At 41.7% G+C, this 22,716-nt stretch overlaps 5 protein-coding genes across 12 annotated transcripts; 4 read left to right on the top strand and 1 right to left on the bottom strand.

Moving 5' to 3' along the window:
* The first annotated feature begins 750 nt into the window (after window positions 1-750).
* On the top strand, window positions 751-3,518 carry jmjd8 (jumonji domain containing 8). Its single transcript, XM_067232282.1, has 9 exons — window positions 751-980; window positions 1,067-1,159; window positions 1,275-1,323; window positions 2,086-2,182; window positions 2,272-2,340; window positions 2,434-2,553; window positions 2,764-2,831; window positions 3,011-3,145; window positions 3,321-3,518. The coding sequence occupies exons 1-9, from the start codon at window positions 868-870 to the stop codon at window positions 3,399-3,401; spliced, it is 825 nt and encodes a 274-aa protein (XP_067088383.1). The 5' UTR covers window positions 751-867; the 3' UTR covers window positions 3,402-3,518.
* Window positions 3,519-3,909: 391 nt separating this feature from the next.
* On the bottom strand, window positions 3,910-8,902 carry amdhd2 (amidohydrolase domain containing 2). 3 transcript variants are annotated; one of them, XM_067232253.1, is made up of 12 exons: window positions 8,807-8,902; window positions 8,208-8,327; window positions 7,709-7,845; window positions 6,866-7,005; window positions 6,661-6,715; window positions 5,942-6,154; window positions 5,367-5,455; window positions 4,858-5,002; window positions 4,652-4,759; window positions 4,362-4,430; window positions 4,167-4,268; window positions 3,910-3,996 (listed from the first exon to the last, which is right to left on the bottom strand). In XM_067232253.1, the coding sequence occupies exons 2-12, from the start codon at window positions 8,288-8,290 to the stop codon at window positions 3,923-3,925; spliced, it is 1,215 nt and encodes a 404-aa protein (XP_067088354.1). In that variant the 5' UTR covers window positions 8,291-8,327; window positions 8,807-8,902; the 3' UTR covers window positions 3,910-3,922. The 3 variants fall into 3 exon arrangements, with proteins under 3 accessions (XP_067088354.1, XP_067088355.1, XP_067088356.1); XM_067232254.1 differs by lacking the exon at window positions 8,807-8,902 and adding an exon at window positions 8,672-8,690; XM_067232255.1 differs by lacking the exon at window positions 4,652-4,759.
* A 332-nt stretch (window positions 8,903-9,234) lies between these two features.
* On the top strand, window positions 9,235-13,562 carry atp6v0ca (ATPase H+ transporting V0 subunit ca). Its single transcript, XM_067232807.1, has 3 exons — window positions 9,235-9,510; window positions 12,196-12,379; window positions 12,482-13,562. The coding sequence occupies exons 1-3, from the start codon at window positions 9,438-9,440 to the stop codon at window positions 12,684-12,686; spliced, it is 462 nt and encodes a 153-aa protein (XP_067088908.1). The 5' UTR covers window positions 9,235-9,437; the 3' UTR covers window positions 12,687-13,562.
* A 346-nt stretch (window positions 13,563-13,908) lies between these two features.
* spsb3a (splA/ryanodine receptor domain and SOCS box containing 3a) lies at window positions 13,909-19,111 on the top strand. Of its 5 annotated transcripts, none has more exons than XM_067233594.1 (7): window positions 13,909-14,052; window positions 14,828-14,972; window positions 15,344-15,617; window positions 15,884-16,071; window positions 16,172-16,274; window positions 16,606-16,731; window positions 16,928-19,111. In XM_067233594.1, the coding sequence occupies exons 2-7, from the start codon at window positions 14,847-14,849 to the stop codon at window positions 17,338-17,340; spliced, it is 1,230 nt and encodes a 409-aa protein (XP_067089695.1). In that variant the 5' UTR covers window positions 13,909-14,052; window positions 14,828-14,846; the 3' UTR covers window positions 17,341-19,111. The 5 variants fall into 5 exon arrangements, with proteins under 5 accessions (XP_067089695.1, XP_067089697.1, XP_067089698.1 ...); XM_067233596.1 differs by having other exon boundaries at window positions 13,914-13,946; XM_067233597.1 differs by lacking the exon at window positions 13,909-14,052 and adding an exon at window positions 14,061-14,693 and having other exon boundaries at window positions 15,344-15,539.
* A 198-nt stretch (window positions 19,112-19,309) lies between these two features.
* Window positions 19,310-21,332, top strand: mrps34 (mitochondrial ribosomal protein S34). 2 transcript variants are annotated; one of them, XM_067233228.1, is made up of 4 exons: window positions 19,310-19,395; window positions 19,906-20,254; window positions 20,534-20,576; window positions 20,725-21,332. In XM_067233228.1, exons 2-4 carry the CDS (start codon window positions 19,937-19,939, stop codon window positions 21,012-21,014), a joined length of 651 nt encoding a protein of 216 aa, XP_067089329.1. In that variant the 5' UTR covers window positions 19,310-19,395; window positions 19,906-19,936; the 3' UTR covers window positions 21,015-21,332. The 2 variants fall into 2 exon arrangements, with proteins under 2 accessions (XP_067089329.1, XP_067089330.1); XM_067233229.1 differs by lacking the exon at window positions 19,310-19,395 and adding an exon at window positions 19,612-19,652.
* Window positions 21,333-22,716: the final 1,384 nt, after the last annotated feature.

The raw sequence follows: 22,716 nt of genomic DNA, 5'->3' as shown, positions 1-22,716 counted from the left end.
TGAGATTTCCAATAGATTTGGAACCAGTAGTGTTTTAACACTAAACACGTTTGTCAGTCATGTATTTTTATGAATCAACCTTTTTATCAATTTTAAAAAACAAACATATAAACATGTTTTTCACATACTTTTATTGTTGTTATTTCTGGGTAATATTTCTTAGTTTCATGTTGAGATGTTGTGATGGATGAGGAGTCTGACCCTGGTTTAAGAAGAGTGAAAAAGCAATCAGGGTCAAGCAGCTATCCAGCCTTAACTGACCTGAGGTTCATTATCAGCAGAACCCAGAAGGGACAAGTGAGGAAAACAAGTTAAGGTGGCAAAAGTCAAGACTATTGTAGTCTAGGACAGATAAGAAAATAAAAACTTGAATGTTTGTGTGTTTTGGCCAACCATGCCAATCCAGTCACAGACAATATCACCACAGATTTGGAAAATATTGTAGACTAATACATTTCAGAATGTACAAAAGCACCATAACTTCACAGGTTACAGGGAATTTCCTAGGACACATACGCCTGTTCTACCTGACAGAGGAACCTGTTCTTCCTGACAGGTAGCTATGTCAGGAATCTCAATGTCCCAGGTAGTATGTCATCACCACAGTGCAGAATAGTATGGATAATAGTATGGGTATTGAGACACAACGAAAGCTCAAGTTGAAGTTCTTTGAGCTCTCAGGGCCACCGTATCATAGCGTGTTTTCTTTGCTGTGATTGGCTACACTGTTTCCCCTGATGGCATCGCGCAGCCCAGAGTTGTTTTCATCCAACAATTTCTTCCACAACCTAATGCGGGACTCTACAGCAGACGTAGGAAATGTATAGTGTAGTAAACCAAACTATTTAATTATTCAGAATTGTACAAATGGACCATAAGCTTGGTATTACAATAGTATTTCATATTTTGCTCTTAACAAGGCGACTTGCCTTACTAGAACGGAGCAGCATCCCCACGGGTTCAGAACAGAGCGGAGGCTGGTGAGTAACTATAGGATCGTTAGCTAGCGTGTAAACTTTAAAACGTGAAATTTGGTCATGTATCTTTTTGGGGCACTTTGCTACAGGTCCTCAAATTCAGGTAGTTTGACGGATGACGGCTCATGCAACATAGACATTTTGGATGGGGTGTCCTTGTCATATCGCGAATTCATTGATAGGTAGGCATATGTATATGTGATTATCTTTAGGCCTGCTTTTAAAATGTTAACTTACATTTTAAATGTTGAATGAATATAGACCATTTTTTTTAACATCTGCTTTCCTTTTTAATAGATATGCATACTCAAAGCCTGTAATTCTTAGAAGTGTCACCGACAATATGGTAGGCTATCTGGAAGCCCTTTCAGACACACAACACCAACTTGAGCCATCCACTTCAACATTTTGGAGCACGCCCGTGCAGAATTATAAAAATACACTGTAGTGATGCACGTAGTGATGGGCCAGTTGTTGGTGTGATGCAAGGTCTCTGTCTAATGCTACGTGTCTGTACAGGGTGGGCGTCCTACCCTTTTTGTACCATAAACCAATAGCTTTGCAGAAGTTACGAAACATCTGTGCTTTGATTGGTCGTACGCAACCGTACGGACTCAAAACACTATAGCGAGAATTTAGCGTCATTCATTCTACACAAAGGCCGTAGCCATAGAGTCAACATTGGATATTTTATATCAATATATTGGGGGGGAAATTTTGACCAGATTTGAATATATATATTATGATTACGGCCTTGTTACATCATCGTGTCATAAAGTAATGAGACTCAATAGTGATAGTATCATTCATATATGTCAAGACGCGGAAGACCTTTAAGCAGGGGTTTAGGTTAGACCTTTGTAGATCTGTAATTTGCTTAGAAAAGCTGTAAAATTGGAAATACTACCCAGTATTACTTTATTTGTCCAAGACAAATGAAGTAATCTTAATGTTGAACAAACAATCTGTCTATCAAAGACAGCGTGTTTATTAATTAAGTATCACAGAACATTTTATCACCTATACCAACATTATCTTGTGATATGAGACTTAAGTATTTTCCAATAATTGTATTTTTGAGTTTCAAGTAAAGGTACTTTGTTTTCAGAAATTCAAATTCTTATGCTCCAAATCCAATTTACTTCAAGAGTATGGAGATCGGAAAGTTAGGCTCAGCACAGCAAACACATTCTCCTACAAGAAGGGTACGCTTGCCGCACACACACTCGTACTCAATCGCTAACTCTGGAAAATTGAACCTTGAATTCACAATATATTTCATCGTTGACTGCAGTGGATGTCCCTTTCAAGGAGTTTGTAGACTTGCTACTGATGCCCCAGGCAGAGGACACTCTGGGCAGCGGTGAGTACAGGTGCTTTCAGCAGATCTTGGTACACAGACATGTCAAGGGAAGCACTGCTAATTAGGGAACTCTTCCACCTGGTCTCTTAACAGATACATTGTATTTCTTTGGAGATAATAACTTCACTGAGTGGCACTCCCTGTTTGAGAACTACAAAGCACCACCCTACTTGCTGCCCAAGACAACTGGAGCATATAGCTTTGGTATTGCAGGTCAGTAGAAACTGTGTTCTTTTTAATGATCCTACACTAGGGTGAAAGACAATGCTAGAAATAGCTGTAAACAGCATTTCAGACAAATGTCCCTGGCCGTTAACCTCCAGACTCATCTAGCATCATCACATGAAGCCCTGCTAGTGCCTGGCTGAATACCGGATCTTTCTCTGACATCAAAGTCTTATCCTTACAATCTTTCATCCATAGGTCCAGGGACAGGGGTCCCTTTCCACTGGCATGGACCTGGCTACTCTGAGGTCATCTACGGCAGGAAGGTAAACTACCTGTCTGCATACAGAGGGTCATCTCCCTGGGCAACAGAGGGTCATCTCCCTGGGCAACAGAGGGTCATCTCCCTGGGCCAAATGATGTATGAAGAGGACATTCATGCATTTTAAAGCTGTAAAGGGTTTATTAAGGTCTGTATCTGATTGAGAACATGTTCCCCGTACAGCGCTGGTTCCTCTACCCCCCAGACAAAGCCCCTCATTTCCACCCAAACCACAGCACTCTTTCCTGGGTGAGGGACGTGTCCCCCCACCTGCCTGAGGAGGAGAGGCCGCTGGAGTGCACCATCCAGCCAGGAGAGGTGGGAACAGCTCACCTGAGGCGTCACACACTTTATTTAAAATAGAAATCAGTAAAATAAAACATTCAAAGTTAAATGTTGGAACCCTCTTAGGCCAGTATTTAGTTCAAACTTGCTTAGAATATGAATATACAATGTGGACTAACGTGAAAAATATTTGTGTGTTTACTGATAGGTTCTGTATTTCCCAGACCGCTGGTGGCACGCAACTCTCAATTTGGATACGTCTGTTTTCATCTCCACCTTCCTGGGCTGAGCCCCGCACCCCAACCAACAATTATGTATATATGACAGAATGGTTCTTTTCTAAGGACTAGGAAGACATACTAGAACACAATGATTGCATTAATTTACTAAACAATATTTTACTCCACTTAACTCTTTCCCTTACTTGCTCCAGTTTTTACAATACATACACTTGTTTGAAAAAATAGTTTATATATTTACAAATGATTGCTGATGTTGTAACAACCCAAATGTCATTCATAAACCATATAGCTGCTCTATTTATCTAGTGTGGAGATCAACCTGAAATCATCATGCCAAAGTATGTTTATGGATTATGGCTTGACAAAAGGCCTGTCACTCAGGTAATGACTAGATCTGATAGGTAGAAGCAATAAGCCGTCAAATCAGCTGCTGATGGATTTCCAGGTAGCCAGTGTGGAGGATCTGATCATGACTTCCTCATATCTACACTGTCATGCCCTCTACAGGTATGTTATATTATTATTTTGCAGGTCCATTGTTCATCCTTTGTGTAGGTCCTCAGTGAGGTCACTTCCTCCAGACCTCTTCTCCAGAAACATAGGTGGCTTTTACATTCATGACATCATCAAGCAGAACGAGGTCTGAGGATGGACAGAGGGAATTACTTAGCAAGTGTGTGTGTGTGTTAAGAGTTGCAAGAAATACTTGAGAGCACAAACCCATCCTGAGCCAACAGCTGTTAAAGATAATGGACATGACCACACCACCAAGTGCATGGAGAAAAGGTAGCCATCAACATTTAATTCCTTACCTGCATCTGTTCCATATGACAGGGTGCCTTTGTGTTGGCTAATGCCCAGCAGCTGAGCTGGGTGGAGGGAGGCAGCCTCCAGAGCTTCCTCCACACTGCATCCTGGTGACATCACAGACACGTGTGGAGGCACACAGAGATCAGACATGGTTTAACCCAAGTGGGAGAAACACACATTCCCAGACTTTCTCTCACCTGAAGCCTGTTTGAAGTGCCTCACACACATGTCCATTGTGGCTATGCTTCCACTGAGAGTTGTTGTGCCTGAAGAACACACGGAGACAAGACATCAGTATCTTCAGTGCCTGACATTAGTACTTGAAGCTTTTCTCCTGAACAGCTGATCAGGAACTAAAACAACGTGTTAAGATCTTAACAGGTGCACAGAACATCCAAAGTGATCAATGTGTGGCGTCACAGGTGCTTTGTTTGCAAAGAAACAAAAAGGGAAGCATGAATATTTTTGACTTAAAGGAGATAACGACCTGCCACATAAGCATGAAGGCCCTGGATCTCAATGACCTGCTGACCCAGAGGGTGGCGTCCAGGGGCAAGACCCATCGCCGTGATGGCATCAGTCACCAACACCAGACCTGAACAACAAACACATGTCATTTCTCTTCATTTAACTGTTTGACTTTTATTGTCACTTTACTGCCAACTGGTGTGCTGCCATGCTGTTTCATTGTGCCTGAGGGGTGTGCTCTGTGGGCGATGCGCAGGGCGGCCGGGTTGGTGTGGATGCCGTCAGCAATCATGCCGTAGAACACTTTCCTGTCATGAGGGATCTGGTCACTAGTCAGCAGTCCCACTATGCCAGGATCTCTGTGGTGGAACTGCAACCCATCATTACACAGGAAGTATGTTGGTTAACTTTGACTAGTTTCAGTTTTTAGATCATGTCAAGCAATTTAACATCTGTACAATTGTTCAAATGGAGAACTTCAGTGAATTAATCGATTGTAATTGTTTACTGTTGAAGATATCTTACTCAGGTCGATTTCAATCTTTGGTTCTTCAGTGTTGCTATTTTCAACAAATCGACCTTACATATATTCATTTAGCAGACGCTTTTATCCACAAAAAAAGTGCATAGGCCAATGATCATAAACCTTGCGATTGACCCCATGTTTGCTTTTGAATCCGAATGATTAATGTTCCTTAAATAAGGTACAACACATATGATGTAAATGAACTCACTGGCAGCATTGCGTTGAAGAGGTGAGTGATGAATGACGCTCCGTGCTGAACTGCTTCCTCTGCCTGGGTGAGGTTAGCCACTGAGTGTCCTACATGTCAAACAAGTTTCACCTTATATTAAGTTAGAATCCATTTGGGTTAGCACCCAAAACCAAACATTAAGACTAGTTGAGGCCGTTTTCCAGTCACATTAAGTATCACCTGTCAAGGTGCGCTAACGTTTAACTCTGTCAGAGCTACTATTACGGCCTTCATTATCACCTGCTTTACTTAGTCGATGGTTATTCATCACCATGACAACAACTCATTCCCCTTTATGGAGTCTGAGCTCAGGATTTGGGTGATATTCATTATTTCTTAATATATTTAAATATTAGAATCCTCCTAAATATCGCTGTAGTGTTGAAATAATTACCCCATTTCTGTGTTAAAGACAAGAGTACCAAAGCTAGGATGCAAGCCCCCTCCCATAAATTAAACCCCAAAATGTAAGAGTTGCCTTGCAACAAGATATATTAGTTCTAGCCTTCAATATCTTTCAGCAAAGAAACTTCAGTTATTTTCCTAAAACCCACCTAATGAGACAGTGATGCCCATTTGCGCCAATTCCTGAATCACCACTTGGCTATTGGCTAGCTCTGGGGCTAACGTCACCATGGCAACATTGTCCAGAGCACCGTAGGTGTCCAGTAGGTCGCTCATTCCACCCAACTGGAAAGTATGTAGATATTTCTCTGGATGAGCTCCTTTCTTTTCCGGACTGATGAACGGCCCCTCCAGATGAAACCCTGGGGACAGTAAGGATGAATCAGAATGGGTTGGAAAGAGATGGAGAGAATTACATTATTGAAAGAATTAGTTATTTAAAAAAAGTCTAACCTATAACAAACATTTTAACTAAATTATATGGCGGCAGTTATATAGAATAGTGCAATATTTCATGCAAGATTAACAGTTAAAATATATATTAATCTGTGTTTTTCAACAGTACACTGCAGTGCTTAACCATCGTTAATTTAATGTGCTTGATTCTTAGCTGGTCTGACTCCAGATCTGCAGTGTTGTGCAGTACAGGCTGATCTGCAGTGTTGTGCAGTACAGGCTGATCTGCAGTGTTGTGCAGTACAGGCTGATCTGCAGTGTTGTGCAGTACAGGCTGATCTGCAGTGTTGTGCAGTACAGGCTGATCTGCAGTGTTGTGCAGTACAGGCTGATCTGCAGTGTTGTGCAGTACAGGCTGATCTGCAGTGTTGTGCAGTACAGGCTGATCTGTTCTCCTTGGTGACATTCTTACCCAACACTCCAGCACCTTCTCTTCCTCCATTGTGAACTCTGACCTCAGGCAAGACCTTGAAAACAAGTAGCATCGCCATCAAGTATAACATCCCAATCAGTCATTTAACTTTACAAAGAAATATGTTGATGATACATATATGCATGACTAGAGCATTTTTTGTGTTATGAAACAGAAATTGCCAGTCTACAGCATCAGACAACACCTTGTGGTAGATGTTTGGAGGTGAGGTCACCAAGGTAGGGCAGAAGGAGGTAACACCATGCTCCAGTATTTTCTTTGCCACTAAAGACACCCCACCTCTGACATCTTCGGTTGCTTGAGAGAAGTCAATGCCATATCCTCCTGATGACAGATTTGAAGATGAAACAGAAGTTGTTTTGGCACTGTCATTTTAATTTGAGAAATGTGTTTACTATGTTCCCCTTCTCAGTGCTATGCCTGAAACAGTAAGGGGCGGGACCATGACGTCGCTCTTCCTCGCAGCAGACTAACGGCAAGCGCTCCACACATTTGAGGTATTTCATGCCAAAAGTTCCATTTGTGGAGATTCTACACAGTTTGCCACAGAGCAGGTTGTAATACAAAGAACATTTGGGAGTATGAAAATGTCTTTCCAATATTGTGTTCTGCGCAATATTGCAATAATGAATTATGGGCTACTTGGCTATTACAAAGCTAGCATTGCCGGGCTGTATGCAAAGTGATAGAGCAAGGTAAGCCAAACTATCACATAAGACTAATCATTAATCTGGGGGAAATTTTATACACATCATTTTTGGTATATTTGAATATTGATCGATTAAGTTTCATGACAGAAGTTCCACATCATGAAGTGACACGTGCTGGGAAAAAGGCCCGCATGGCAGCATTCTTTAAATTGGCTAGGACACGGCTTTTTATTTTACCACTTTCCTTTTTTTCATATTACGAAAGTTAAGAGTTTTGAATAAGTCTCTCAATATACTACACATATTTAAAAAATATATATCTGAATACTAATAATTTGTCTGTTAAGTAGGCCACTAACGAAAACGATTGGCCTTACCGTTGATCTGGACATCTATGAATCCGGGGGCGACAATGCATCCTTTGCAATCAACAATCTCATCTGCATAACCTTTTTCATCAAAGAAGAGCTTCTCTGGGTCGAGTATTGTCCCCTCGCGGACCCAGAGGTCCTCTCTTGAGTAGGACACACAAGCAGGCTCATGAATAAACAGCATTACATAACAATATTTGCACTATGTAGGCCTATATTTTGTTTTTCATAAACACAATGCATATGGAGTTAAATACAAGTCCATCCTTAATTAACATTTAGAATGCATAATACTTTACTGATTTCATTAACTCATCAATACAGGTAAGAAAACCACTGTTCCCTATAAAGTTGTGCAGATATTGTTTTTGTGCATACGCACCCATGTACGCACCTGTCAATGTGTCACATCATGTCAAGTAGCCTAGGCTACAACATAAGTGGCAGAGTAACTGAGAAAACTGAGTTCACAATGAATATGTTCAAACCTGTACAGATTTCATACCTCTGAAGCTTATGTTCTCTCAGTATCCTGCAGTTGACAAACTGGACAATAGGTTCCTCTGACACAGACTTATTGGATGGCATTTTCCGTGAAATACTTTGTCAACAAGGTTGTATTACTCTAACATAAAAACAAATAAATTGCATGGTTTAAGGAAGTATAGGCTACTAGACAACCGTTAAAAGATGTAACTGTCAACATGTAGACAACGCTTCTCAATTATTCTGGTATAGCCTACTTTTTAATCCATACGGAGCACAAGCCTAAAACAATATCCTATGAGACATCAAGATAGCATATCACTTCGAGGTGCAGAATTGACTTTGACCCCGTCCCATTAACCGACTTGTCTCAGTCGAGAAAGTTGCAATTGTGTAACAAAGATTGTCTAACAAATCTAACAAAGATCATGTAAAAAAAAATATTTTACAAATATAGCCTAATCGATAAAAAGATAATCGTACCGCTAAACGTTTAGTTGAGGGTAAACTATATCTTAATGTAGAGCTAAATCACCCTACTGTTGTTGTGCAGTGTACAAGTAGCCTGCTATTCATTTAAAAGCCAAACGTTTTTTAAGAAAAAATAGGAAAACTTACCCCATAGACTTTTACACACAGTAGGATAGGCTACTCTCGCCATCAGCATTGAAACCAAAGGAGGAGCAAGCAGTCATGTGAGATTGCAGGAGTCAGCTGATCTAAACGAAAACGTCCCATTCCCAAACTAGCCGACACGTTATGGCAATATTAAATGCCACCACACAAATCTCTTAATGCTACGTCTTGCAATTTGTTCAAATCCTGGATAGATGTTCACTAAATCAAAACCTACCACACATTTTGCGAAAGAACATCATTAGGTCAGTTGTACGGGTAGCCTACAGGCTACTATATTGTGGTGTATTGGTGTTTTAAAACACATTTGTCATTGTTGCTCCAATTACAGCATAATAAAAGGCTTGGTCCACTGAACCCTGGGCGGCCACAGTGGACCTTCCCCAAATGTTGGTCATGTGACATTTTCCATAGCGCCATTTTCTCTGCTAGCTACACCGGTGTTTAAGCCAGGAACAGTTGCCTGTTATTAGCCTTATACCCTGCACTGAACACTTGGGCAAGTGCTTCTGTTGAGCGACAACGGGGGTGTTTAAATATATAGTTAGTCATACCAGAAGTGTTCATTATCTAACTATTCAGTAAGGGTTAGGGTTATTAATTGCTCTGAAAAATGTCGGCAGATAGCCCTCAATACTCCCCGTTCTTTGCTGTGATGGGAGCTTCTGCAGCCATGGTCTTCAGTGGTAACTATCAACCATTAGTCACCTTGCCTAAACATTATATTTCAGTATATTTCAATACTTATTTTATAAATTAATAATTGAACGGCGACATGATTTGTCGACTTCGATTAAGCTGTCTTGCTAGCACACATGCGGTGGTTTGTAACACTGGTGTGAGGGGGAAGGATCCGATATTCCCATCACAGTTGACGTTACTTTTTAGCTAGAGCTAGCTTAGGTAGGCAACAAAATAAATAACGTTAGAGATCTAGCTACAGTTTGTATTTCACATATGTTTGTGCTACATATCTATTCAATACTGATCTTGACTGCGAGTTTGACACAAACTATTATTTCTCCTGTCGGTTAATATGGGGATGATCTCAAACACTACCTTGCTCACCACTCACAAGGCGTATCTGTAGGCTACTCCTATTAGAATCTAAGACAGCCAATTTACAAGAGGCAGTTAGAACCGAAACTGTACTGTACTGTAGCTAGTGGTACATGCCAGTGGAGCGAGTGGTACGTGACAGTAGCTAGAGGCACTGGCACGTGACAGTAGCTAGTGGTACATGCCAGTGGAGCTAGTAGTACGTGACAGTAGCTAGTGGTACATGCCAGTGCCTCCGCTGGTACATGACAGTAGCTGGTACGTGACAGCGCCTCCACTGGTACATGACAGTTACTGTTCTGTTGATAGTGGTATGCAAGTGTCTCGTGGCAGTTGCATTGGGTGTCTTTCAGCTTTTGTTTACTGTCATGTAGCCTAACAGTGCGTGTCCTCTGCAGCGACGCGATGCGAGTGACAACATGTTTTCCATTCATTTTCAATGGAGCCAGGCGAATCGCTTGCGTGGTGCATTGTGGGTAGCGACACAACCGAGTTGAGATTTTCTCAACTTTATGCAAATGAGGAGCGATTTTCGCTAGCGATGGCCAATCGGAGTGTTTTCTTGTTTCTCGTAACGTAGCAACCATGGTAAACATTTCTAGGTTTCAAGGTGGAGGAGAAACTAATCGTTTGTGTGGCTGCTTACCCAGTCCTGTACGATACATAGCTGTATTCGTACAGAGATGTTAATACAAAAAAAACGATGCATGGCGCAAGGTTGCCGAAGTTGTTGGTGCTTGTACTTTCAAATTCAGTCTAGTCACATTACGTAACTTTGTTCTGTGGTAACTAGCTAGCTAGCCCGGCTGGAACTCACTAGTACTGTATCGTATCGACAGATTAGCAGAGACTTTGAGTAATATAATAAAACTTTTTTTACACATGTCAACGTGTATGTCTATTATACAGTTTTGTATTTTGTATACAAGTTGTATTTTGATCGATGTTGCGAAGAACGTAAACCCAAGTCTGCACACTTGGCCATGACAACTACAACAGTGACTTTAGAGAACTACATTTTACATTAATCTGTTTGAAACGCCCCCGAGCGTGGTGAACTGTGGGAAGGCGAGCGATGGCAAGCCATTCGCGTCGCTGCAGTGGACACGCACTGTTACTGCCCCGCGGACATTTTAGAATAGAATTGTTTAAGTATGTGTGGCGGCCTGCCGAAACCCGTGGATGTCGCGGCCGCTCATTGTTGGCTATAAGCCATAAAAGATCGGAAATCGTTTTCTGTCAAAATTGAGATTTTTGATGTTTTCTATCGTTAACACCCTAAATTTCATTGTAATGTACAAAAAGTATATGATTACTTATGAAAAACTATTAATTTCAACGGTTTTTGGACATCTAGCAAGATTTTCAAGCCATGTCAAATCAAATGCTTAGTTTGCCTGCTCTTTTGAGTGCTGCAGCAGCCCATAACAACTGATCAATTAAATAACTTGCTGAGAAGTTATTAATGTAGCCTATACTTAAACTGTCATTTACATTCACAACGTCATTACGAACAAAAGGATTTTCTCCCCTATCACTTTTTGACACAGGTCGACTTTAAAATGATGTAACTTCAGTTGTGATAATGGTTTGGAGTCTGTTAGCACGAACAATTTAACTTATTTTTTTAAATAAAAGTGTATAGCCTGTTCTCCTATTCTAAAATGGCCGCGGGGCAGTTACACGACAGTAAACAAAAGCTGCAAGACACCCAATGCAACTGCCACGACACACTTGCATACCACTATCAACAGAACAGTAACTGTCATGTACCAGTGGAGGTGCTGTCACGTACCACTAGCTACTGTCATGTACCAGCGGAGGCACTGGCATGTACCACTAGCTACTGTCACGTACCACTAGCTCCACTGGCACGTACCACTAGGTGCCAGTAGAGGCACTGGCATGTACCACTAGCTACTGTCACGTACCAGTGGGAGGCACTGGCACGTACCACTAGCTACTGTCACGTACCACTCGCTCCACTGTCACGTACCACTCGCTACAGTACAGTACAGTTTCGGTTCTAACCGCTACTGCAATTTACGCTGTAGCCTACTAGTGTCCCTACCAACTGTCTTGTTTTTGACGAACCCCGTCGGCTGGACGATATGGCCAAACACAGTAGTTAAAAAAAATATATATATATATATATATATATATATTCAATGTTTTACAAAGCACAAAATATTATTTTGACAATTGCGAAAAGGTGATTGCAATTTAAAAAGCTGCCACCATGTGTAGGGATATTGGCCTGTAAACCGATTGTGTTTTGTTTCTGTAATAATGTTTTTCCTCCTTTCTTGAAGCATTGGGGGCAGCCTACGGCACAGCCAAGAGCGGGACTGGCATCGCTGCCATGTCAGTGATGCGGCCAGAACTCATCATGAAGTCCATCATCCCTGTAGTCATGGCAGGTATTATCGCCATCTATGGGCTCGTGGTGGCTGTGCTGATTGCCAACAACATCTCTGAGACGATCACCTTGTATAAGTAAGTTTCATTAAGAGAAATAGGATCAAGATGAACATTAATTTCAGTCAGTGAGTGTTTACCATTCTATTTGTCCTCTTCTAAAATGTTATCTTTCTTCAGGAGTTTTCTTCACCTTGGCGCTGGGCTGAGTGTGGGCTTAAGCGGACTGGCAGCAGGCTTTGCTATCGGCATTGTGGGAGATGCAGGTGTCAGGGGCACAGCCCAACAGCCCAGGTTGTTTGTGGGCATGATCCTCATCCTCATTTTTGCTGAAGTTTTAGGGCTTTATGGCCTCATCGTGGCTCTCATTCTGTCCACAAAATAAATGTTTGTCTTTACCATCTCATTCATTCCACACATGCAGAACAACAACCCTTTTGCTCAGTTCCATATCAACTTGTGGACCTTAATCTACCATGTGGATCTGACAGGACCAGGTGTGTTGGTAGTATTGTAAGAGTTCTACCTGGAGTTTTAGTCATGCCGTCTGCTGTGTCACTACATGCACCCGTCAAGTTCTCTTAGATCCACTGTTTAGGTCTAGGGGTTGTTTTAAGATGGGTTATGATCAAATGGTTGGATTTCAGTCTAATCTTATCTATACAGTTGTCCAAGGTTAGTTAGTCTAGACCCCTTTGTAAATGTGCTCAGTCAATGTAGTATCCTGTCCGTGCCGTGCATGTTTGAGAATCAATGTTATCCACTTCTGGCTTCTTTTTGGTCATCACTTGTCTGAAAACTGACTTGAATGAATCATGGACATTTATTTTTATTCATTTTTGGGGACATTTTTAGTTTCAAGTTGATGTTAAAGAAGCTTTACAAGTGTAAATTGATTTTTTCACTATGGAAAATTGAAGATTTTAATTTGTTCATGCTACTGTTTAAATGGAACAATGTCTACTAAATTCCTAGTATATGTTTACTATAAATGTCTGTATAGTGAAATGAATTGCACTGTGGATAATGGTAAGTGCTTGGAATTCCTCTGTGTGTGGTGGAAGACTAGTGTCCTGATCTGTGCTCGGGGTAAATGAATGGGTTTGTGTGTGTATTGTATGACTATTTGTATGTTTGAACTCCAATGCAACATTCTCAATCACATGTACTGTTCACCTGTAGTACTGCTTTCTTTATTTTGTTGAAGGGGGAGGCTTGCGGTTTGCCTGATCTGATTTCCAAATAAATCTCCCAAACCTGACAGGTTTTTCTATCAATGTTTACTTAGATTGAGGAACTCGCAATGGTAATCCAATGTGCTTGTTATGTATTCCGTTTTACTAAATGATTATCCACACCATATTAATATATATTATTACTAATACATAGTAAACTTGGGATAGTAACATCTGTATGCAATAGAAGAACCATCACTCATCAAAATATAACCACATTTTCTGTAAACAAGCAGTAGCGTAATATAAAGGGGAAGGAAAAAAGTATCCTAATCATAGGATATGAAAATAGTGTGACGACATGTTCATCATCCAATCACTGGTTGCTCGCTAGTTGTTCGTTACAAGTGAAGGTATTTTGTTTACGTCCGTTCTGACAAGTAGGTCATGATAGGAATGCTGGATAGCTAGTGAGCAAACTATCAACATAACTACGTAATTATATTGTCGTAGGTAGTTAGTTGCTGAGCAGTTACATTTGGGAATAAGAATACACTGAAGATTGACAATACTGACGTGTGTACTGTATTCGGTATCGTTAGCTACATTAACCTAGCACGAGATAGGCTAACTTTAGATATACTAGCTAGTCTAGATTAACTGTAGGCTTCAACTACTGTAGTTAGCCTAGCCTAACTGGCAGGGACTAATTACTGTATGGTTAGCACTAGCTTGATAACGACCTAAGTCTATATAAAATAGTACGGTGGCTTGCAGTTTTTCCTAGTTTATGCTATAAACACCTGGCTAAGACTAGCAGACGCATAGCTAGTCTAGTCCTCCTTACCCTGAACTGTCTTCAGCAAGGGCTGGCTTGTGTTACTGTTAGCCACGCTAGCTAGCCTAGCACTTTTTACAAACTAGTACAGCTAGCTCTTGTTACATACTCTAGCTAGTTGGCTAGTAAACCAGCATTAAGCGAAGGAATTGACTGTCACCTTCTAGCTGGCCTGTCTGGCAAGCAAGCAAATTACTAGGTTACTGTAGACCAGGATATCTAGCTAGTTATGGGAAAACAAAATCAACGCGATTAGTAGCAAGTTAGAACATGAATGTGATCTTGACTAGGCTAGGTATTGAACCTATACATTGAGAACACTCGTTATACTCACTAAACGTGATTATTTTTTTGTAAAAGAAAAAACATGGAATACAATGTAATTACGTAAAATCCTGCATGTTTTCTAGTAGTATCTCGTAATAGTTCTGGTCAGGACTACGGTGTAGTGAATAGAATGGATCAGGTAACCTTTCAGGTTTTAACTTTGGTGTGACTCTTGCTTTACCACAGGTCAAATTATCTCACCACAATGTCCAGGCGGAGCAGGAACAGTCGGGCGTGGCGTTATGTCTGGAGTGGAATACGCCGCGATGCAGACGCCCGCGCGCTGGGGCTTGCCTCTGAGACGGAGGATTGGCGCTATGAACGTTTACAGGTAAATAATGTTCGGTACAATGGTACAGACGTGTGATATCTTTGATTGTACTTCCACTTGCGACGGCGTCGAAATCTGACGCACTGATTTATTATGTATTTTACCATCTCAATAATTGCAAGATTACACGAAATTAAAATCTGTAATAAGAGTAGCCTACATGTTTAAACAAACCTGCATATATTTCTATTAAAATAACTAATCTAGCTCTTCAAACTCGTGTGGAATAAGTGTAAACACATTTTAACAGTTTACATGACTGCTAAAGTGACAGCCCCTTAACTTATTTCACAATAAATGGGAAATCATTGACATGCAGATAGTAATGGTGAGTTTCATATTGTAATAGTTTGTGTTTGTGTGGTTTCCAGTACAGTGACTCTGACTCTGAAGCAGATTTCCCGTCCGTGGTGGTGCCAGCAGTCCCCAGTGCTGTGCCTGTCACAGGGGAGTCGTACTGCGGCTGTGACTCTCTGACTGAGTCAAGCTGCACCCCATGCCGGAGAGGCTTGCACCGGCTCCGAGACTGCAGGGTTAGAGACTGCCCCTGTGGAGAGGATGACCAGGGTGAGGGCCTGACTGCCCCTGTGGAGAGGATGACCAGGGTTAGGGTTAGAGACTGCCGCTGTGGAGAGGATGACCAGGGTGAGGGCCTGGACAAAATACTCATCAAATATATAATGCATATATATAATGCATGTTTAATGTTTTTTTATCGATTGAAATAATATAAGTAATGTCTAATCATGTCATAAAAGCATTGTAAATGCACACCATCGATTTGGACTAGCCTGATATTTAAGTCACAATTTCCAACTTCTCAAATGTCACTATCATCAAAGTCTGTCGGGTCTAAGTATGCAATATTTCTTTTAATGAATGAACTGAACCATTGTCTTCTAATGTTTCAGACTTCGACTGGGTGTGGGATGACAGCAGTCGATCCACAGCAACGTTGTTAAGCTGTGACAACCGCAAAGTGAACTTTCACACAGAGTACAGCTGTGGCACCGCTGCTATCCGTGGGGCCAGAGAACTGGCTGAAGGGCAACACTTCTGGGAGATCAAGATGACGTCCCCAGTGTACGGCACAGACATGGTAAGACTACAGCTCCTTAATGACCTTTTGGTACTAGATGGATTATTAATTTGAGATTATTATTCTTTGAAGACTTGCAAGTCTCTGTGTTGTTGTGTAGATGGTAGGCATTGGGACGTCAGATGTGAACCTGGACAAGTATAGACATTCGTTCTGTAGCCTCTTGGGGAAAGATGAGGACAGTTGGGGTCTCTCCTACACTGGTAAGCCATTTTCTACTTCCATTGAACAGTGTTCACTAGTGTTTCGATCTGAGAAGATGAAGTGCAGGCTCTTCATGTGAGCGTACTCTCTTAGCCCCAAACACACACACTTCTACTACTAACAATTGAACATTTGTGAGTGAGTCCCATTGTTTACATGTTTATTTGGGTGCAGGTTTACCTCTATTATTTGTGTGTGTGTGGGGGGTGGGTTGTGCTTAATCATGAGAATAAATAAAAACAACATTTCTTTAAAATATTTGTTTTTATCAAACAATACCAAACTTGTAAGAACATTTAAAGCCCTCCGTGTTTGCCTTCCTCATAATAGGGTTGTTGCATCACAAAGGAGATAAGGTGAACTTCTCCTCCCGGTTTGGCCAGGGCTCCATCATCGGAGTACATCTGGACACCTGGCATGGCACCCTTACTTTCTTCAAAAACCGCAAGTGCATAGGTAATGATTATTATTACTATTTTTATTTATTCAGGGAAATCAGTGAACAGCAAGTTGTTGTTATTGACCAACTTTATAGGAAGTAACAGTTTTTGAGAGTCATTGGAGCTTTTCCATACTGCCTTGATAGTGAATGAAACATACAGCTCAGAATCACAAGAACACAGTCATCTTCCGTGTCCTCATGTTGTCCCAGGTGTTGCTGCCACAGAACTGCAAAACAAGAGGCTCTTCCCCATGGCCTGTTCCACAGCAGCTAAGAGTAGCATGAAGGTGATCCGGTCCTGCTTCGCGCCTACCTCCCTGCAGTACTTGTGCTGCGCCCGCCTTCGCCAGCTCCTGCCAGACTGTACGGACACGCTCAGTGTGCTGCCCCTCCCGCCTGGGCTGAGACACCTGCTGCACACCAAGCTGGGATGGGTGCTGAGCCTCAACGGCTGTGGCTCAGAGGAGGGAGCTGACGGCCCTGAGCGCCCCGCAGCCTCGCCCCCGGGCACCCCCGCAGCCTCGCCCCCGGGCACCCCCGCAGCCTGCCGCTCGCTCTGTGACTCAGAGGGGTGCTGCTCCAACCCTGAGGCGTACCAGAGGAAACGATGTCGGTGGACATGATTTGGACCTCCTGCCCTTTGAAAAACTCACGATACGCAGTGTGTGCCTGCGTATCCACAAACAGGAAACCACACTAGACATAACGGTAGAAAATGTGAAAATATGAGACGATTGTTTCAGAACATGGTTACTCTCTGATATATGAATGTGACACAAAGACATAACCACGGCCAAATATCAGTGCACATTGTTACAGTATATATATGCAGTTGGAAGGAGTCAGTGTTTCTCAGCTAAATAAGATCTAGTTTTCACATTTCTAACTGTCCAGGAAAAGCTGAGTGCAAAGTGTACATAGTTTCCCAGAATGCTTGTGAAGGATTGTCTAATCTTCTTGTTGAGCCAGGTTGGTTTTGCTGGGTCTTTACTGGTTTCCTGGGTTTGATGTATGTGTTGCCTACTTCTTCTCTCTTTCTGTTAACCTATTCCTATCTAAAAAATATCATGTGCATTATGTAAATAGATTTTAATATTAGACCAAGCCTTTCCAAGATGGTGGCTAATATGAAGACCTTCAGCAGTAGATGTGTGAGTGACCGATCAGATGAAGACGATTGGTTCACTTTTTCTGTTACCAAGGGATCCAATCACACTCTTTCTGTTACCAAGGGATCCAATCACAGCCCTGCGCTCATTGGTATAGTTCATAGATACTTCTCATTGGTAAAGCATTTGACTGCAGATCAAGAGGTGCACATTCAGTCCCCCACATGTATGTCGCTTTTGATAAGAGCATCTGCTCAATGAATACATTAATATTATTATTGGTCCATTATTGGTAAATATAGGGTTAGGGTTAGTTAGGGTTAATATAGGTTTGTCACTACTCGGTAGAACAATTATACAGGACTGTGGTGCTGACATGAGTAATTTCAAGGTTTAAGAATGTAGTAACCACTGATGATAAAACTATTATACATTTGAACTCACACCTGGTTAGTGCAACCAGATCAGACCTCTGTAAGGACCTATTCAGTTCAATGGTTAAAAAGTTCTACATTATATATTCATGTATTCTGCCACAGAATATATTGACCCCTTATGTCAGAGATGGATACATTACACCGTTTTCTGTACCTTTGACATTTAATACAAAAATGAGTATTACAAGTTTTGCTAAGCCTGTCTATGGTTTGGACCACAATATGCATATAAAACGTACTGCTGTCTTGACAATTTCACTTCCATTTCTAATTTCAAATGAGTCTGTGACTGAAAGTTCAACGCAGTCAGTTGAGCTTGTTATGAGCTGGGAGAGTCTCAGACATACAGCCCTTAATAGTGTGAAACCTAGGGAGGTCGTAAACAGCCTGGATAAGGAAGTTCTTGGGTCCAGCGTTTGAGGAAAGGTAAGTATTTAGGATGAAGAGAGCTGTTTGTAAGGCACCAAGCATCTTTACAGTATATTTGTATTGCTGCTGTTTATCAGTAATTTAGAACAAGTTGTCTTAAGATGCAAATGTCTGTATTTCTCAAACAGTTCGTCATTAGCTCTCTCATCCATTGATATTAGTGTATACTGGAGTAAAAACAGTGTCCAATGTTGTGTAGTATCATTTCATTGTATGTTTTTAGTCACATAATGCATAAAAGCACTTTTTGCTGACAGATGGTTGCAGTAAATATACATAAATAACTGATGCTCATAGGCCTACTCTGTGTATGCCGTCATTCAAATGTTCTCTGTAATATGTATCTAAAGTGTAGCCTTGAAACTAAGAAATATGGCTGTACCCACACAGTTTTTTTAATAAACATGAGGCTCATGGTATTTTAAGTCTCAATCCTTGAGGCACGTACAGCTTTCCTGTTATTACCGTTTCAATCTAAAACATTATTTTATTTATTCAAGTTGTGTAATTCTAAGAAGAAAAAATGCTATGCATCTCTACTTCATGGCATTCTAAAGTCTACCCAAATAAACGAAGACTGGCGCAGTTCTAAACGGAACCTAGGTTAGACGGAAATGACATCAAGGCTTCCTAGTCGGAACTATTTGTACACGGACATAGAAGTACAGCCGTGTGGAGGTCAAGTCGTTAAGTTTAACGCAAGGTAAATGTTAAATCAGTGTTATATCATCGTATCAATAATTAGATAATCACGGGCATGATCATGTTAATTAACCTTTTGACCCGCTTAAATAGCTGGGGATAGTCGTCTCTAACGCTAGCAAGCTAACTCACTGGGCATCTGCCATAATAAAGCAGACGTTCCTAAATACATTTGTACTACATACATAGCCTTGAAGAAACACTCGTGGACACTACAGTTAACATAGTAAACGAGTGGCTTTGTCATTTAAACTGCAGGTAGACTGGGAACCAGACTAATCTACGATCTTTGTTTGCACTTGCGCTTTTGTCTGCTGATAGCGGCGAAGCTGAAATCTGGTCAATTGAATATTTACTTCCAAACCACTCAAATGGCTTTGGCATGTTCTCATGTGGTGATGTAGCCATTGGTTTAAGAAGTGGGGATGGTAGTTTATCATTGTCGAACAGTCTGTTTTCTTTGACATATTAGTTTATCTGAAATATAGTTGTATGAACTCTATCTACCCAGGTTCAATCAGAGGTCGATACATCTATCAAAAATGGTGAAAAAGAAGCGTGTCCGTTTGATCGCTGAAATGGCTCGCAAGATCCGCGCATATCGTGAGCTGAAGGCGCAACCGCGGGAGTCTGAGAAGTATGCGTTGGACTACCAAACCATGAAACGACCGCACACAGGAAAGACACTGCCAGTGTTGGCCTGGGAGGATGTTGGCAGGGAGAGCCGCCTGTTCACCCTGCTCTCTGGGCTGAGGCTATTTGGAGTGGGACGCATCTTCACACGCAAATCCTGGTTGGCCGACCACCCGGAGCCCAGCTACTGGCAAATAACTAAAGTAAAGGTGGATTACGTCGCTGAGGTGAGAGGAGGGGGTTTACAAAATGTTAGATAATCTGTGGTGGCACATCAGTATAACCAGAGTGCAAATTATACAATGACAATCTGGGGGGTCAACTTCTTCTCCAGGGCGTGTATCAACCCCCCCAACCTGTTGTTTTTACCTTTTTTGGGGGGGTCCAAGTCTTAATTAGGGGTGTCAAACTCCCCCAATCCCCCCTGTAATTCGAACCCTGAGTATAACCTTAAGTACTGATAAAATGAAGGATATTGCTTCCGGATGACTATTGTCTCTCTTTAGAACATGGACCACGGCAAGGCATGGGGCATCCTGACCTATAAAGGTAAGGCGCTTCCCAGCCTGCTAGCCCTACAACCCTGTGTTGCTTCAGGACCTATTTGTTTATAATCATCTGCCGACTGAATTGTAATTACAATTAATCATAACATGCTATTTGCATACAAAGTTATTAAACTCTTTCTGCTTTGCAGGAAAACAGGAGAGCGAGGTAAAAGAAGTGGAAAAAAGCATATATCATGATTGGCGGCTGGTGCCAAAACACGAGGAGGAGAATTTCAAGAAGTACGAGCCGCTCCCAGAGCCCCCGGTGCGCTATGTGTCGTACCCTCCGCTGCTTCGGGCCATGATCCTGGCCCAGGGGGGGGGCTCTGCCAGGGGTGAGGAACCCACGCTGCCCCTTAAGAGGGATGTTCTACTTAGCAAAGACTACTTCAGCAGTCAGGAGGAAGAGCGACAGAGGCAGGAGGGCACACCAGTCTGAGGCTGTAGGGAGCCTGTCACATGCTGCTGGAAATTCCTAGATCTGGAAGAGTAACGAATATCTTTCCAGTCTTGACATACCTTGTGAAATTATAAAACTTGAATGTGACTTGCTCATGAATCCATCTGAGCCTTCTCCTTTCATTAAGAATCAAATATGCCTTTTGGAACTGTATGTTTCTCCAAATGAAAGACTGGGATGGACGGGCTTTCACATTTTCCATTTATGTCAGATGCCTTGTGCTGTCTTGTAATGTGATGTAAATATATTAAAACCTATGTCTGTCACGGATCATTGCATGCCAAGGCATTATCTCCAGCTGAGGTCCTTTCTGACAAGTTCAGCACTTGCCTAACCTGACTTGCCAGATGGTTTGTTACACATCCATCTGGCAAGTCGTCCTTGGAAACTGTTTGGAAAAGGCCTACTGCATGGTCCTGATCTCGCAAATCCAGCTGTATCCAAAAATCCTTCTATTCTGGTTAGGTTATCATTTGATAATGAAGGGCTGAGTGGACACACTAATAATAAAGTAATGTATTAATTTAGCGGACACTTTAATCCAAAGCAATGCACAGGGGAATTTAGAAACTGTAGCCCTTTGGTCTGCAGTAAAAGGCTTTACCACTGAGTTTAACTCCAGCCCCCATATTAAGGCTTAACTTTATTTAAGAAATGCATTTGCTGTGATTTCAGGTGACTTAAATCAATTAACATACTTTTTTGGAAAGTGGCAATTTGGATGCAAGCTGGTGTGGCAAAATGTCGGTTTTGGGTTGTGTCATATGTCCACGATTTTGAATGAAAAAAACGGGGTTTTAATGTGCAAATCAGTCTGCTATTGATGAACAGTCACATATCAATACCATTAGAAATATGGTCCTGTCCAAAGTCCTAGAGATGTAGCGGCTATCAGAACTAGAAGCTTTCAAACAGCATCCTTTGCATTTCACAGAAACTGTAAGTAAATGATTACATTCAGGCGAGTCGCACTTTTTAGTTAAACATTTATATGAGCATTATAAAGCTCGTACACTTACCTTTGTGAAATTCCAGAGTGCGCATGTCCTTTCCTTGTACTTCCGATACTGTCGCCGTTGATGAGCGATGCGAACCTAACGCTGCGTTCACACTGCAGCGTTTTTTAACGCTCTGCATCGCTTGCCTTCCCACAGTACACCACGCTCGGCGGCGTGTTAGACAAGTTAATACAGAGTTGTAGTTCTCTTAGGTCACTGTTGTAGTCATGGCCAAGCGTGCAGATTTGGGTTCATGTACTCACAATATCGATCAAAATACCACTTTTACACAACATTTATGTAAGTGCAAGATTTTACTAGTGCAAGATTACAGTAGAATACATGTTACGCCACCGGTCACTCAACCAGTCGTTTGTAGGCTGGGCTAGCGAGCTAGCAGTGGCACAGAACAGTCACGTAATGTGACGAGACTAAATTTAAAAGTAGGCTATAAAAACACACTAGGAACAATGACGACATCGGCAACCATGCACCATGCATTATTAGTTTAATGAATTCTTTAAATTCAGGCTCGTCACATTAGTAACTTTGTTCTGAACAGAACTGGGTGTGCAGACACATACGAAAAGTTTCTCCTCCATCTTGAAATTGTCAAACCTAGAAATGTTTACCATGACGAACAGTTGCTACGTTACAAGAAACAAGAAACCAATCCGATTGGC

This window comes from Osmerus mordax, chromosome 3, assembly GCF_038355195.1.
Source record: "Osmerus mordax isolate fOsmMor3 chromosome 3, fOsmMor3.pri, whole genome shotgun sequence".
NCBI lineage: Eukaryota > Metazoa > Chordata > Actinopteri > Osmeriformes > Osmeridae > Osmerus > Osmerus mordax.
This window is presented reverse-complemented; position numbering and strand designations above follow the sequence as displayed.

Excerpts from the sequence above, each read along its gene's own strand:
- jmjd8 (XM_067232282.1), top strand. The coding sequence starts at position 868 with ATGGACCATAAGCTTGGTATTACAATAGTATTTCATATTTTGCTCTTA. Across the intron at positions 2,832-3,010 it reads AGGTCATCTACGGCAGGAAG|CGCTGGTTCCTCTACCCCCC; the intron begins GTAAACTACCTG and ends TTCCCCGTACAG. Across the intron at positions 3,146-3,320 it reads GCACCATCCAGCCAGGAGAG|GTTCTGTATTTCCCAGACCG; the intron begins GTGGGAACAGCT and ends GTTTACTGATAG.
- amdhd2 (XM_067232253.1), bottom strand. The coding sequence starts at position 8,290 with ATGCCATCCAATAAGTCTGTGTCAGAGGAACCTATTGTCCAGTTTGTC. Across the intron at positions 6,155-6,660 it reads AGAAGGTGCTGGAGTGTTGG|GGTTTCATCTGGAGGGGCCG; the intron begins GTAAGAATGTCA and ends TACTGTCCCCAG. Across the intron at positions 5,003-5,366 it reads TCTTCAACGCAATGCTGCCA|TTCCACCACAGAGATCCTGG; the intron begins GTGAGTTCATTT and ends GATGGGTTGCAG.
- atp6v0ca (XM_067232807.1), top strand. The coding sequence starts at position 9,438 with ATGTCGGCAGATAGCCCTCAATACTCCCCGTTCTTTGCTGTGATGGGA. Across the intron at positions 9,511-12,195 it reads TGCAGCCATGGTCTTCAGTG|CATTGGGGGCAGCCTACGGC; the intron begins GTAACTATCAAC and ends CCTTTCTTGAAG. Across the intron at positions 12,380-12,481 it reads GAGACGATCACCTTGTATAA|GAGTTTTCTTCACCTTGGCG; the intron begins GTAAGTTTCATT and ends ATCTTTCTTCAG.
- spsb3a (XM_067233593.1), top strand. Across the intron at positions 14,973-15,343 it reads GGCGCTATGAACGTTTACAG|TACAGTGACTCTGACTCTGA; the intron begins GTAAATAATGTT and ends TGTGGTTTCCAG. Across the intron at positions 16,072-16,171 it reads CAGTGTACGGCACAGACATG|ATGGTAGGCATTGGGACGTC; the intron begins GTAAGACTACAG and ends GTTGTTGTGTAG.
- mrps34 (XM_067233228.1), top strand. The coding sequence starts at position 19,937 with ATGGTGAAAAAGAAGCGTGTCCGTTTGATCGCTGAAATGGCTCGCAAG. Across the intron at positions 20,255-20,533 it reads AGGTGGATTACGTCGCTGAG|AACATGGACCACGGCAAGGC; the intron begins GTGAGAGGAGGG and ends GTCTCTCTTTAG. Across the intron at positions 20,577-20,724 it reads GGGCATCCTGACCTATAAAG|GAAAACAGGAGAGCGAGGTA; the intron begins GTAAGGCGCTTC and ends TCTGCTTTGCAG.